This window comes from Tamandua tetradactyla, chromosome 20, assembly GCF_023851605.1.
Source record: "Tamandua tetradactyla isolate mTamTet1 chromosome 20, mTamTet1.pri, whole genome shotgun sequence".
Taxonomy (NCBI): domain Eukaryota; kingdom Metazoa; phylum Chordata; class Mammalia; order Pilosa; family Myrmecophagidae; genus Tamandua; species Tamandua tetradactyla.
Genome location: NC_135346.1, coordinates 3834416 through 3847585, shown reverse-complemented (window position 1 = coordinate 3847585; position 13170 = coordinate 3834416). Strand labels below are relative to the sequence as shown.

Sequence of the window (13170 nt, the reverse complement as noted above, 5' to 3'; positions counted from 1 at the left end):
TTCAAACAGAGTTGAGAGGTTATCCTGGATATTATTCTTACACATTATATAGATATCCCCTTTATAGTTCAAAGTATATTAGAGAGGCTAGAGGGAAGTGCCTGAAATTGTAGAGCTGTATTCTAGTAGCCATGTACCTTGAAGATGATTGTACAATGATATAAGCTGTCACAATGTGACTGTGTGATTGTGAAAACTTTGTGTCTGATGCTCCCGTTATCTTTGGTACAGATGAATAAAAAATATGGATTAAAAATAAACAAATAATAAGGGGAACAAATGTTAAAGTAAATTGAGTAGATTGAAATGCTAGTGATCAATGAAAGGGAGAGGTAAGGGGTATAGAAAAAATAGGGGGAACAAAGGTTAAAATATATTGGGTAGAAGGAAATACTAGTAGTCAATGAGAGGGAGAGTTAAGAGGAACATGTATGACATTTTTGTTTTTATTTCTTTTTCTGGAGTAATGTAAATATTCTAAAAAAATTATCATGATGATGAACATACAACTCTGTGATAATATTGTGAGCCATTGATTGTACACCAAGTATGGAATGTTCAAATGTAAGGAATGTTTATGTTTGTATGCTGTTTTGTGGTGTAAAAAAAAAAAAGGTCTCAAAGGTAGCCCAAAATGCATCACTTCATTAATGCATAGGGAAATGCAATAATTTTTCTCTATGAAAGCAGGGAAAATGGAGAGCAGAAGTGGGTCCTTATTCCAAGTGCTTAATCTGGCTGATTGCAAAGTGAAACTTGTGTTTCCAAAGCTGAATCCAATTCAGGATGAACATGTGTAGCCACTGGCACCGGCCATTCATTCCCAGACTGTGTCATAAGACTCATTGTGTAATAAAAGCCAATTGAAGTTCTTGAAATTCATTACTATGAATGGATATTTAAAAAGTCATATTGCATTTTGGGGTTAACACCACAAGTGGAAACTTAAGAATGAGGAAAATAGTTTATTTTCCATCAAACCCTCTTTTAATGCCCCTGGTAGACTACTGTCAACCTAACCAAGAAGTAACCCACTTGAACTGCTTTGCTTCAAACATCATGTTTACTGGTTATGAATTTTATTCTTTGCAATAAATATTTACTATGATGAATATCTACTTTTTAATCCTTCTCGCTGAAAATGATCAAAACCAGTTCTCTTTTATGTGGAAGAGTAGAAGTGCAATGTCCCAAAGCCATGTAAGCTCTTCTGTAATTTTTTCACAGTATAATCTGTAGAGACATAAATCAAATTGCCTTCCCACAGGACCTCTCAATGGTTCACACAAGTGATGACATCCGTGAGGAGGTTAAAGCAAGCCCACTGGATATCATGGCAAGAAATATAAATTCCAAAACACCTGAGAGTTAAACACTTCAAAGACTCAAGTCCTGGCATGTTGGTGAATCTTTTAAGGTTGCCAAAGTCTGCAGCATGCTGAACAACTCCTCTAGTGGACACATTGTGTCACTGAAGACCTTAGTCTATGAAAGTGAGCTCGTGTTTAGCTAGCTCATTTGATTTTAGAAGAATAATATTCCATACTTGGAAATAATATGCACGACCTCATCTATCTGGTAACTTGGAAGGCTGTTAGTGTCACATAGTTCCCAATTCAAGAGAGGCTTCTACAATAAATGAAAGCTGCCTTGAAAGGTTCCATGCCTTTTAGGTCATAAAATTTAGAAGATAGAATGGACTAGAGGAAACCATGCTAGGTAATGTTGCAGAATGGTGTCTATGCACAGTACCAATAAGAGAGTAAGAGGGGAATATCTAGGTTATGGATCAGGGGCAAAACATTTTTGGAAGAGAAATGGTGGATATTGCAAATTCTGGTTGGAATGCTGCTGGGATCTGACAGTGACAGAATGCCTGAGCACTGACCATAAAGTGAAGAGGAGGTATAGGAGCTACAGGAGCTACATCTTATGTGCTTTGATGTGGTCAGTCCCATAGTCCTCAGTTCACATATGCATGATAGGAATTCACTGCAATATTGGTGCAGTACACCTGGGTGTGGGCACTAGAAAGTACAGAGAGTAAAAGTACACAACACAGATTTGCGAATGAGACCCCCATGACCATGTCAGCTTTTGCCCTGGCATCTTATCCTAACACACCCTCTTATGTACTCATACAGTGACCCTTATGACCAGCTGACTGAGGAGAAGAAATGTGGGCCAGTTTCATGTGTGGATTGCCATGAGTTATTGAAGGGAACCCAAAGTGTAAATATGTGGCATGAAATCTACACAAGTGTCAAATGTCAGCTAATATATTAAGTGCCATTCTTCATAACACTAACTATGTGCCAAGTCATCACCTGACTTATTATGATTTATCCCAGATATCTAAAATAAGGGAAACTTAACACCAAGAAGAGGAACTAAGACTGGCAACTCACACTGTCTTTCCAGTGACTGAACTGTGGAATCGTGTTTCTTGCTCCTATACCTTTAAGCTTCTATGGCTATGTTTCCTGTATCTTGCTGTTTGGAATTACAGGAAGGGTTTCAGTGAATTTGAAAATACGACTTCTGCCTGGTCATTTAGGATTTTGCGTGCCATGGAACAATAGAATGACAAGGCAGTAATAGCTTTGGACAAGTTGCAGCCCTGGGCAATAGTGAGGGAAACTCGTGTGGGTGTTTGAGGAAGAAGATGAAGATCAGTGAGAGCCATAGGATCAGCTGCAGCATAGAGGGTAGCATTTCTCCTTACCTTCCCATGTTGAGTTTTCCACAATGATGGTGGCTGGGAATCCTTTGAAAGATAGAAGGCTGGTGAGGCTTCCTGAAGGGAAAAGTACAGCCCTGAGCTGTGTAAAGTGGATTTTTTCAGGTCCTTTTGATGTTGGAACTCACACACTATAAGCCTTTCCAGGAAAATCAACCATTGTTCAGTGAATTCTCTTTTCTTTAGGCTTAGTTCACATCACTCTAAATATATTTCATATTGAGTGTTCAGTGCTCATCTTTCAATGGCATCTACTGGGCTTGTACAGTACTACCTCTGACTGTGGTATCTTGTCCCGTAAGTGCAAAAAAAACAGATTGAAGATGGAATTAGGGTATTACATTCCTTGCAACAAAGTTCTATTTGTGAGTAAAGAGACCTGTAAATACTTACCCTTTGGATCAGTAGGGAAGTCTTTAGAGGCATTCACTTTGTTCCACAGAAATTCCCCTGTGAGATAAACCCACAGCAGTGACCAGGAAAATGTATACTTATGTTGGCTATTCTTTCCCTATTTTACTCTCTCCAGTCATTCCTTTCTGTTCCCCAGGATTCTATTCCAAATAAGCAACCTGTACATTTGTGCTTGAACCTGGATCTATTTTGGGGATAAATCCATACAAAACTGTATGACAACTTAAATTATTACTTTCTACCCCAGGACCCAGACTGATGGAACAAATGCACACATGAAAATAGCCAATCACTGTGGCAAAGCTCTCAAGAAGGGCTTCATATCAGTCATCAAACCTGAACAAGGCCAAGGCACTGCTGGATGCAGATATTGTAACTCTACTTTCAGTCTCTTTAATCAATCACACACACTTTGTCTTCCATCTTGACTTATATTTGTATACTAGTAGCAACATCTTCTACTGGAGTTAGGTACTTCTTCCCTTTGACTGGAAATTCATCTCATAGTAGTTCTTCAGTCACATTCTGGCTATCTTTGATCCAAGTGAAAGAGTGGGTCACCATTCATCCAGTTGAGAAATTCCAGGAAACTCCCAGATTGGAATCATGAACCCAATTTACACTAATGTATATTGTGTAATGTTTGACAAATCAATAAATACCTGTGATTTAGATGCCACAGTTGGGGTCAGAGGTAGTAGAGGGTTTCTGATTGTTATACTAGATCTATGCAGACATAGAAAGGAACAGTTATCCAAAGTGAAGGATGCTGTGATCCCAGAAGAGGAGCTCTAGGATAACATGCAGGGCAAGAAAAAAGGAAGAGCTATGGCACAAAAAATTAAAGGAACAGTGAAATGATGATTGATAATGCAGGATGTCTTTGGCAAATAGTTCATGTTGTGTATTGAGACTAGTGATCAGTTTGACCTCCTTATTTCTTTTAACATAGTAGCATTAGCATTATGCTATCTACCTAAATAATATTTACTCTTTAATAATCATAATCTAACAATTGTTATGTTTAAGTTTTCCTTTTAATTTGACTATTAAATATATTTATTGTATGCTGAAATTAACATACTTTTTAAAATGTTTCCATTGTATTGTTTTAAAAAAAAAAACCTACAGGTGAATCATTCATAGCTGAAATAATGTATTTTAATATACTATTTCACAGCCAAGGAGATTTTATTACTCTCTTGTGAAGTAATTTTTACATGCCCTTTTCAAAATAGATCTACAGGAAAGAAAGAAACAATTACCAATACATCTTATAAGCTCATAAAGATTTTTAACTCAGACTAAACACATTTAAAGAAAAGTAAAAAGCAAAGGTACCAGAAATTTTTTAAATTGTTTCTGACTGTAATATATGAACATTAATTTCACTTGATAAAATGTGTTACATTTGTGTAGCCCACAAAACCTATCAACTCAAATCATTTTAGAACAGAAATATTTAGAGATAGGAAACAGAAATATTACAAGTATTTATTGATTTCACAAACATAACATGATATTCATAAGATGATGTGAAATACAAAAATTGGGGGTCCTAACTTTAGAAGAGACACCTTTGCAGTATCTTCCTCAATGCTGCCCAAACATCCTTGTTTCTCAGGCTATAAATAAAGGGGTTCAGTGTAGGGGTGACAATTGAGAAGAACACTGACACAGCCTTGTCCTGAAGGGAGCTGTGTGAGGAACCAGGAGTCATGTAGGTGAAGCTGGCGGGGCCATAAAAGAGGCCCACAACCATCAGGTGGGAAGAACAAGTGGCCAGAGCTTTGTTCCTCCCCTTGGGGGAATTCATGCGGAGAACAGTGAAGAAGATGATGGTGTAGGAGGAAAAGATGGTGATAAGGGGAATAAGGAGTATCACAATGCCCACCACAAGTATTGTTAACTTGTATGCAGAGGTATCCTCACAGGAGAATCTCAAGACCGCCATGACCTCACAGAAGAAGTGTTCTATCTCCTTGCGGCCACACTTAGGTAAGTGCATGGTGTAGGCTGCCTGGACTAGAGCATTGAGGGCACCCCCAGCCCAGGACCCCATCACCATCTTCTGGCAGACCCTCTGGCTCATGATGACTGGGTATCTCAGAGGACGGCAGATGGCCATGTAGCGATCACAGGCCATGAGGGTCAGGAGAATGCACTCGGCTCCCCCCAGCATCAGAAAGAAAAATATCTGCACCCCACAGGCTGTGTCTGAGATGTTTCTCTTCCCTGAGAAAAAGTCAATGGCCATCTTGGGGACAGTGGTGGAGATAAAGAGCAAGTCGATGAGGGACAGCTGGCTGAGAAGGAAGTACATGGGTGTGTGGAGGCGGGAATCCACCAGGATGAGGAGAATCAGGGTGGAATTCCCTGCAAGGGCAGAAGCATAGATGAGGATGACCACACCGATGAGGATGTCAGCATGCTTCATGCCAGGGAAGAGTCCCAGGAGTACAAAGTCTGTAACTGTTGTCTCATTCTGTGCCATTGTCAATTAAACTCAACTGCTTCCACTGAAAGGTAATAGGGAAAAATTCACCAATAATTAATTTTAACTTCCTCTGTTAATATTTTTCCTTCATATGAGTTTCAAAACCTCTCTATTGAAACATTCTTTAATTTTTTTATTAAGTATTCTCAAATTTAGTAATATATCAGTTACATTTATATTTTTATATTTACCTCAGAGTGCAAAACACAAAGAGCAGAGAAAATATAAGTTATTTACTGTTAACTATTTATTAATTTTATGTGATCTCTCTTATGTAGACCAACGTAGTTCATGAATTAAAAATGAAGGTCCTAAATCCATTCCTGGTTGCTGATTGATTGCACTTTAACAGAAACTGACTTTTCTTCTTTGTCCTGGAAACAAAGGTGCATTGCAATCCTGTCTTCCATGGAGTTGGGCTGACCATGTTATTTAACCCTATAGAAAACAATGTAAGAGGCTATGTGTTTTCCCTCCTGTCACTAACAAGCTTGGAGGACAAGGGCTGAACATGGTGGGGCCTCACTGTGGAAGGACTGTAGGTGTCTGGCACAGTGACAAGGAAATGACTCTCATTAGATTGTGATTTGTGCAAGAATTAAATTTTGTTTACAGTGGTCGAGCTACTAATTTTTTTTTATAGCCACTAGTGTGATCCTAATACACAATGCATTTAGGAGAACATTTTTACCCTGAAAATATGTGTATGTTTGTGTGTGAGTGGCTGTGTATACTATGTTTGCTTAACTCTAATAAGAGTTCCATCACTCAGTTGTTAGCACAATATGCCACCTTCATTCCAAATTCATCATTACTGAAGGAGACTTTAATCTACCTCCCATATTAATCATTAACTTGCCTCCCACATTCCAAACCTTGGCTGGTGTGCCTGGATGTGAGGTGCCCTCCACTCATTTTCTACGCTCTTCACTGACTTGGATTGCTGTGGTGCTTCTGTCAAATACTCAACTACACTCATCCCTGAGCAATGCAACCTACATCTGCCGGTGCAGTGAGTGCTACTCAGGTCCACACTCATCCATGTGCACAACATGCGTTCCATATTCAGGTACATGAGGCATCGAGTTGGCCCCAAGGCTTCACGGAGGTTCTTGGCTCTGATTTATACACATACACATTAATATGGACTGTGGCCTGCACCCCAGATGAGAAAGGGGAGTGTCATGAGTCAGAACCTGACATGGGTGCTAGCTTAATTACAAGTCAGTATATTTATTGAACAATATTAATTTAATTGCTATTCTGTTCACAATAAAATATCTTTGCCATATCCATTTTTATATTTTAGACTTATTCACTTTCCTTCTGAACTTACAATATATTTCTCTGTTCTTTAATATATTCTTATGAAAATACAATACTATACATGTAAAGATCAAAATCCACCAAAAGGTGATGAAAAAGTTCTGGAAGTGGATAGTGGAAATGTTTGCACAACATTGTAAATACGTTTAACACTTTTGAGCTGTACATTTTCAAATGATTAAAATGGAACATTGTGTATTATGTTCATGTTACTACAGTAAAAACATACATATATGAAATACTAAGGATGGCCTCCAGAGGTAGCCTTCGCTCCTGTGTTAGCTGTCATTTGCTGTATTGTTGAAAATACATGTAAACACATATAAAATATTATTACTTAAATGTAAACTTCCTTAATCTACCTATTCACATGCCATCAATAAAATTGCCAAGTCATTTTCAAATGGCAAACAAGTTAAGTATTTTTAATACAATTATTAAATATATTTAATATTACTAAATGATAAGACTGTTTCTACTTGTGAGTCCTATTATATTATTAACCACACAGTGATGGAGACATTTACATGAAATAGTAATTCTTTTCCTCCATCAGTACATTTTTCTGAAGTTAGAATTAAATTATTTTCACTAGTTGATTTTCCACATTAGCATGGGTCCTTAAGTGGAGACTCTTTCTTGCAGAGAAGCTATGAGGATAAGGGTCAGGGAAGTTGCAAATATGTGCAAATACAGCATTTCTACAGTAGTCCACTAGTTGAGCTCTGGACTTCTGTAGATGTCTGAAAGCATTTATTCCTGTTTTCGAGGTGTGTGGTGCCCCCTGAGGTTGCCCGTGTGCTCAGCAGAGGGAAAGAGGCTGGTTTCCAGTCCCCATCAGGCCACCTGTCACCACCGCGCGTTTCCTCCATTCAGCGTCTAGGTGGTGGTGATCTTCATCGCCTGCTGATGCTAAAGTCATTCTCGTGCTGGCTTTGCTGTCTTCCTCAGATAGTCCAAACTGTAAATGACTGTTTCCGTTTTTCTCAGTGATAGTGATTAGGAGGGCCCATATCTAATTCCTCTCAAAATAAAGTCAAAGCTTCCTCCACTATGCTTCCCTCTTCTTGCATTTAGAAAATACTTGGATTCAAGTGCATGGATTCTTAGGGGAAAGGGACTCACAAATGATAAGAATGTGGTGCTGAGTTCATGATTAGTTTTGTAATGATGGTCCAAGATAACCATTAAATTTTAAATAAATTATTTCAAGCCTTATACGCTCTTAATAGATAAAAGAGCTGAGTGAGGGTTTACAAGATAGATTGCTGTGCTTATCTCTGGCCACAGCACAGAATTTAAGAGTGGCTTTTCCTGTCTCCAAATAGAAATAGCTGTAACAATCTCATGCCCATTTCTCAATATGAGAAATACAATAAAATAAAAAGGCACTGTAAGTTACACCTGTTTGATACTGTTAGTTAATTTTCATTATATGAAGGAAAGCATGTAAACTCACTTTATTCCTTTTAGATGGTGAGGTCATCTGAAATATCTGCAATGTTTCCTAGTGCTTCAGATGATACAGCATCAATGTTCATGTTTCCTATAAAAAATGCAATGTGTAAGTTAAGATAAATTTCAAAATGCCTGCAATGCTGTCTAGAAGCTAAGTGGCATGTTCTGTTTTAATGACTGTGGTTTGCTAATATTCCCAGGGTTAATATAACTTTTTGAAGGGCTTTTGCTGTGACCTTCTAAAATGAATCATCATTGCAATATTTAAATTAGATGTGGGGACTTATGGAAAATATCCTTTGGGATCTTTGATAAGACAATGACCTATGGGAGAGTTTTGCCTCTCAACATCGATTAAATAGATTTACCAGATCATTATTTTTAATTAAAGTGTCCTTGGGAAAAAAATGAGAAAATGCAGCATTTCATCAGCAGGCATTTGTTATCTGGTCAGGTAAGACTTATCTCCTCTGAAGATAATTTTCAGTCATTTTATTTACTTTTTCAATGAATTTATACCCTTAATCTCCAGTAGCTCTGAATACGTACTATCCTGTTTTTTTCTCTGAGATTTATCACTATGTGATAAAGTGATAATCTGCATTCTGAAACAGTAGATAAGCACGGCCATACTTTCCTTTTTGGTCCCTTTCTGTGCAGTGGAGGCTGGTGCTCTCCTGCCCCAAGAAGGGAACTTGCTTTCCTGGGTTCAGCATGTCTGAATGACCTGCCGCTTTGTGTCTACCCTCAGCTGTCCTAGAACAACTTGTCTTCCTCCATTCATCTTCATACAGAAATGGAAGTTCTGTGCCTCCCTTTTCCTCATATTCATACCTTTAAGTTCCAAACATTTTAGTAGGCAAAATCCAATTTCCCCTCTTTCACCATGACTCTCTAAACATCTAGTATTGATTTGTACACGTTTTATTTTGTTGGTCTGATTTCATGTATTTTTCTTGTTAGACTGGTTATTTGTATCAGAATTTCAATGTGGAACATAGAACACTATGGTATTTTTGTGATAAAGAATAAATGAATAATAATCTTCATTTAAAATGAGGTCATTTCACCAGGACAGTCATAACACCATATTTATAACTCAATTTACACCTTCTTTCTTGCGACATTTGATGGTTACCTATGCATGTTTAATACAGGATTGTTCAATCCCCTCACTTATTTCTGTCTGTTGTCCCCACTTGAGTTTTCCTGCTTGCTCAGTCTAAAATCTTTGCACTCTTTTTGACCCTGCTGTTCTCATACCCAGAGCCAATCCATCTGTTATGATGACCTTCTCTGTTATTAACATTGCAATACTCATTTTCACTTTTACTGCCTTCATCTTTCTTTTATGGACCATTCTTTTTTGTCAACAATTCTAATTTGCTTTGCTTGTTAGTTATCATTGGGATACAGCACAAATTGTGCTACCTTTTTTTCTTCAACCTGAGAGTTTTTCTATTTTAATAAAGGAATTTATTATTTTTACAATTATGATCACCCTTTTGCTCTTTTATTACTCTGTGCTGCAACATTGATGTTTTCTTTGATTCCTGAATTTTATATGCAACATTTTAACTTTTTATTCCTCTTCCTCTTATATAAGAACTCTTCTATTAGTTGTTGTGCTTTGTTTTGTATTATACATTTAACCTATATTTTCAAAATTTTAAATGAATAAGTGAAATATTTAATATTCAGTGAGGTATTACATATTTAAACTATTGATATTTCCTTTCTTATCCCCCTTCATTTTGCACCTTTTCATTGGCATATAACGTTTTATTCTCAAACCATCTTAAGAAAATTATAATTTCAAATAATTATTTCCAAATTATGAAGTAAAATACAATTATGCAGAATAATTATAAGGATTACCTTGTCTTGTAACTAAAATTATTTTAATTGTTGAGACTTTATCTATACCCACTTTCAATATTTTCATTTCTGAACTTCTCTATTTATTTGTTATTGCCTTTGATTCATAATGACAGCAGATGGGTTAGCTTTTCTATTACCATTTTGTGATGGGTATTAACTGATGTCAGTCCACAATTTTAGATATTTTGTTATAACTTTCTGCTGCCTCGTGACATATATTTATCATCATGATTTTAAGAGAATTTTTAGTACTTGCCTTTTTCTTAGAAACACTCCATCAAAATTGTTCCTTTTCCCTTTTTATTATTGTGAAAAATCTGAGACTATACTATTTTATTTTTATTTGCAGGTGATCGATTTCTTCTCTCTAGACACTTTCAAGAATTCTTAGTTGTTTTTATTAATTCATTTTAATAATCGTATCAGGTTTTTTCCTGTAAGGACTGTACTTTAGTTATTTTATATGTTGAGCACCCCTGTTTTGAAGCATTATCAATTATTAAAATTATTAAAAGGATAGTGAGAGATATTGAAGGACTGACCCTAGGAAGAATCTCAGTCCCTAATTATTCTTTCCTACCTCTTCTGGTAAATCCTGCAGCAGCCACGGTGTTTTTCAGTAGAGTTATTTATAGAAAACGTATTCATCTTTGTTCACCTACCATTCACAAAGTACAGGTTTTATATCTTTGTCCACCATTATGTATGCAAAAGTTTTCTTCTAAATGGTTTCTTTTCAAGCCTTTTGATCATTTTAATTGGGTTGCCTTTTCATTATTTTTTAATTTTAAGGGTTCGGTGTATATTTGATCAATGTCCTTTATTAGATATGTGCTTTGTAAATGTTTTCTCCAACTATATAGCCTTTCCTTTTTTCATTCTCTTACAGGAATTTTTGCTTAGAAGAAGGATTTACTCCTACTGTAGTCCTTATGAATTTTTTCTTTCATGGATCATGACTATAACAAGCTCCAATGCCATGCTGAATTTCTCTGAGATCTTCTCTAAGTTTTTTTTCTAGAGCTTTTGTGTTTCATAGTCTGCTTTTATGTCTATGATCCATTAGACGTTAATTTTTGTGAAAAGTGTAAGGTTCTGCCTTGTTTAGATTCTCTTTTTTCCCCATGGACATCCATTGTTCCGGCACTCTTTGCTGAGAATACAATCATTTCTGCATTTAATATCCTTTTATTCATTTGTCAAAGATCATTTCACCGTATTTGTGTGTCTATTTCTGTGTATTCCATTCTTTTTCATTGATCGTTGTAGACATATTTGTCTGGATTACTGAAACTCTGGTAAGTTTTGTTCTATGGTAAAGTCATTCCCCCACCTTTGTTCTTCTTTAATCATGTCTTGAGCCTTTTTATACCGTCTTTAGAATTAGTCTTGTCAGTATCCACAAAACTGGTTTCTGAAGGTCTGACTGAGTCTGTGTTGATAGAGATAAATGTGGAAAAAATAACCTTTTTGTATCAATGTATTTGTGTGTCGTCCTGGATTCCATCTTATTTGACCAAGCCACTTGCTTCGACACTGACATTTGAGCAAGTTAATAAACAGTTTATATATACTTGGATCTTAAACTTCCCAAGTTCACAGGTGCTATCACCACTAATGTCATTCTCACAGCTCACGTGCCTTACTGAACCCACATTTGCAGCCACCAGCTGTCACCCATGCAATTCACCCAGAACCCCATCTTGTCCCACAAGATAAGTTAACAATCTCCCCTACCTTGGACTCCAAGTCCCTTTCCCTTTTCATGTGCATTTATTTAAATTCACCTGCCTTTGACCCTCTGGGAAATCTACTAGCCTCCACATCTGGACTACAGTAGAGGCACAAGCTTGTGGTTCCCTCTTGCTCTGTTTCTATGCTGCTCACCAGCTGGGTTGGTCTCTCTGGGCTGCTCAGGCTTTATGCCAGCTACTCATAGTGTATCCCATTCTTTGAACTGTAATAAATTAGTTTCTTATGCATTACTGTCTTGGCCTTCCATTGTATCATGTCTGACCTCTACCCAGACACAAATTTAAAAGTGCAAGTAAATTAATAAGAGACAATCTGTTAATATTCTTCTTAACCTTCTACAATTAGATTTATACTAGGTTCTCTGTGCATTTGATCAAATGATGCAATAGATTTTTAGATTACTGAACAATGACTTTGAATCAACATTAATTCCTAGAGATACAAAACATAACTGTGGTTTACCATTCAGTTCAGTGACTTATGAGGGTTATATGATCAATGGCATTTTATCTTAGGTCCATCTCACAGTGGGTCCCCAATCTCATTCTGGGACTATTTCCCATTTTCAGAAGACATAATTGTAATAGGCTTATTTAGCTACTTGCAGAATACCCACATTCGTTCTCCAACCTGAAAGGTGAGGGCTATTATAGTAGGAAAGACCAAGTGGGATCTGTTTGCTGCCACTACCTAGAAAAATAGTGAACCCAAAACAACACTGCATTCATGGTAAGAGTGCTGAGAACTAGTGACACCTCCAAGGAACTGAAGAATGCACAGGTAGTGACTTCCAGCACATCCCCTTTCAAATCTCTAATTTGGTTTGTGAGAAAAATAGATGGATCTTGGAGGATGACAGTTGACTATTATAAACTTAACCAGATGGTATCTCCTACCAATTGATGTTTCTGTTGGGTTAGCTTTCTTTGGTCAAGTTAACATATCACTTTTCCCTGGTATACAGCTGTTGTTTTTGTTTTGTTTTTTTAAAATTTATTTATTAATTTAAAAAATTTAACAAACTAAATAAAATATTAACATATATAAGTAGTAATTCACAATATCATCACTTAGTTGCATATTCATCATTTCTTAGAAC

At 36.7% G+C, this 13170-nt stretch overlaps 1 protein-coding gene across 1 annotated transcript; it reads right to left on the bottom strand.

Moving 5' to 3' along the window:
• Positions 1–4718: 4718 nt before the first annotated feature.
• Positions 4719–5648, bottom strand: LOC143664773 (olfactory receptor 2T27-like). The gene has a single exon (XM_077138162.1). The coding sequence runs from the start codon at positions 5646–5648 to the stop codon at positions 4719–4721; it is 930 nt and encodes a 309-aa protein (XP_076994277.1).
• Between the last annotated feature and the right edge of the window lie 7522 nt (positions 5649–13170).

Coding starts and splice junctions, on each gene's coding strand:
- LOC143664773 (XM_077138162.1), bottom strand. CDS start 5,648: ATGGCACAGAATGAGACAACAGTTACAGACTTTGTACTCCTGGGACTC.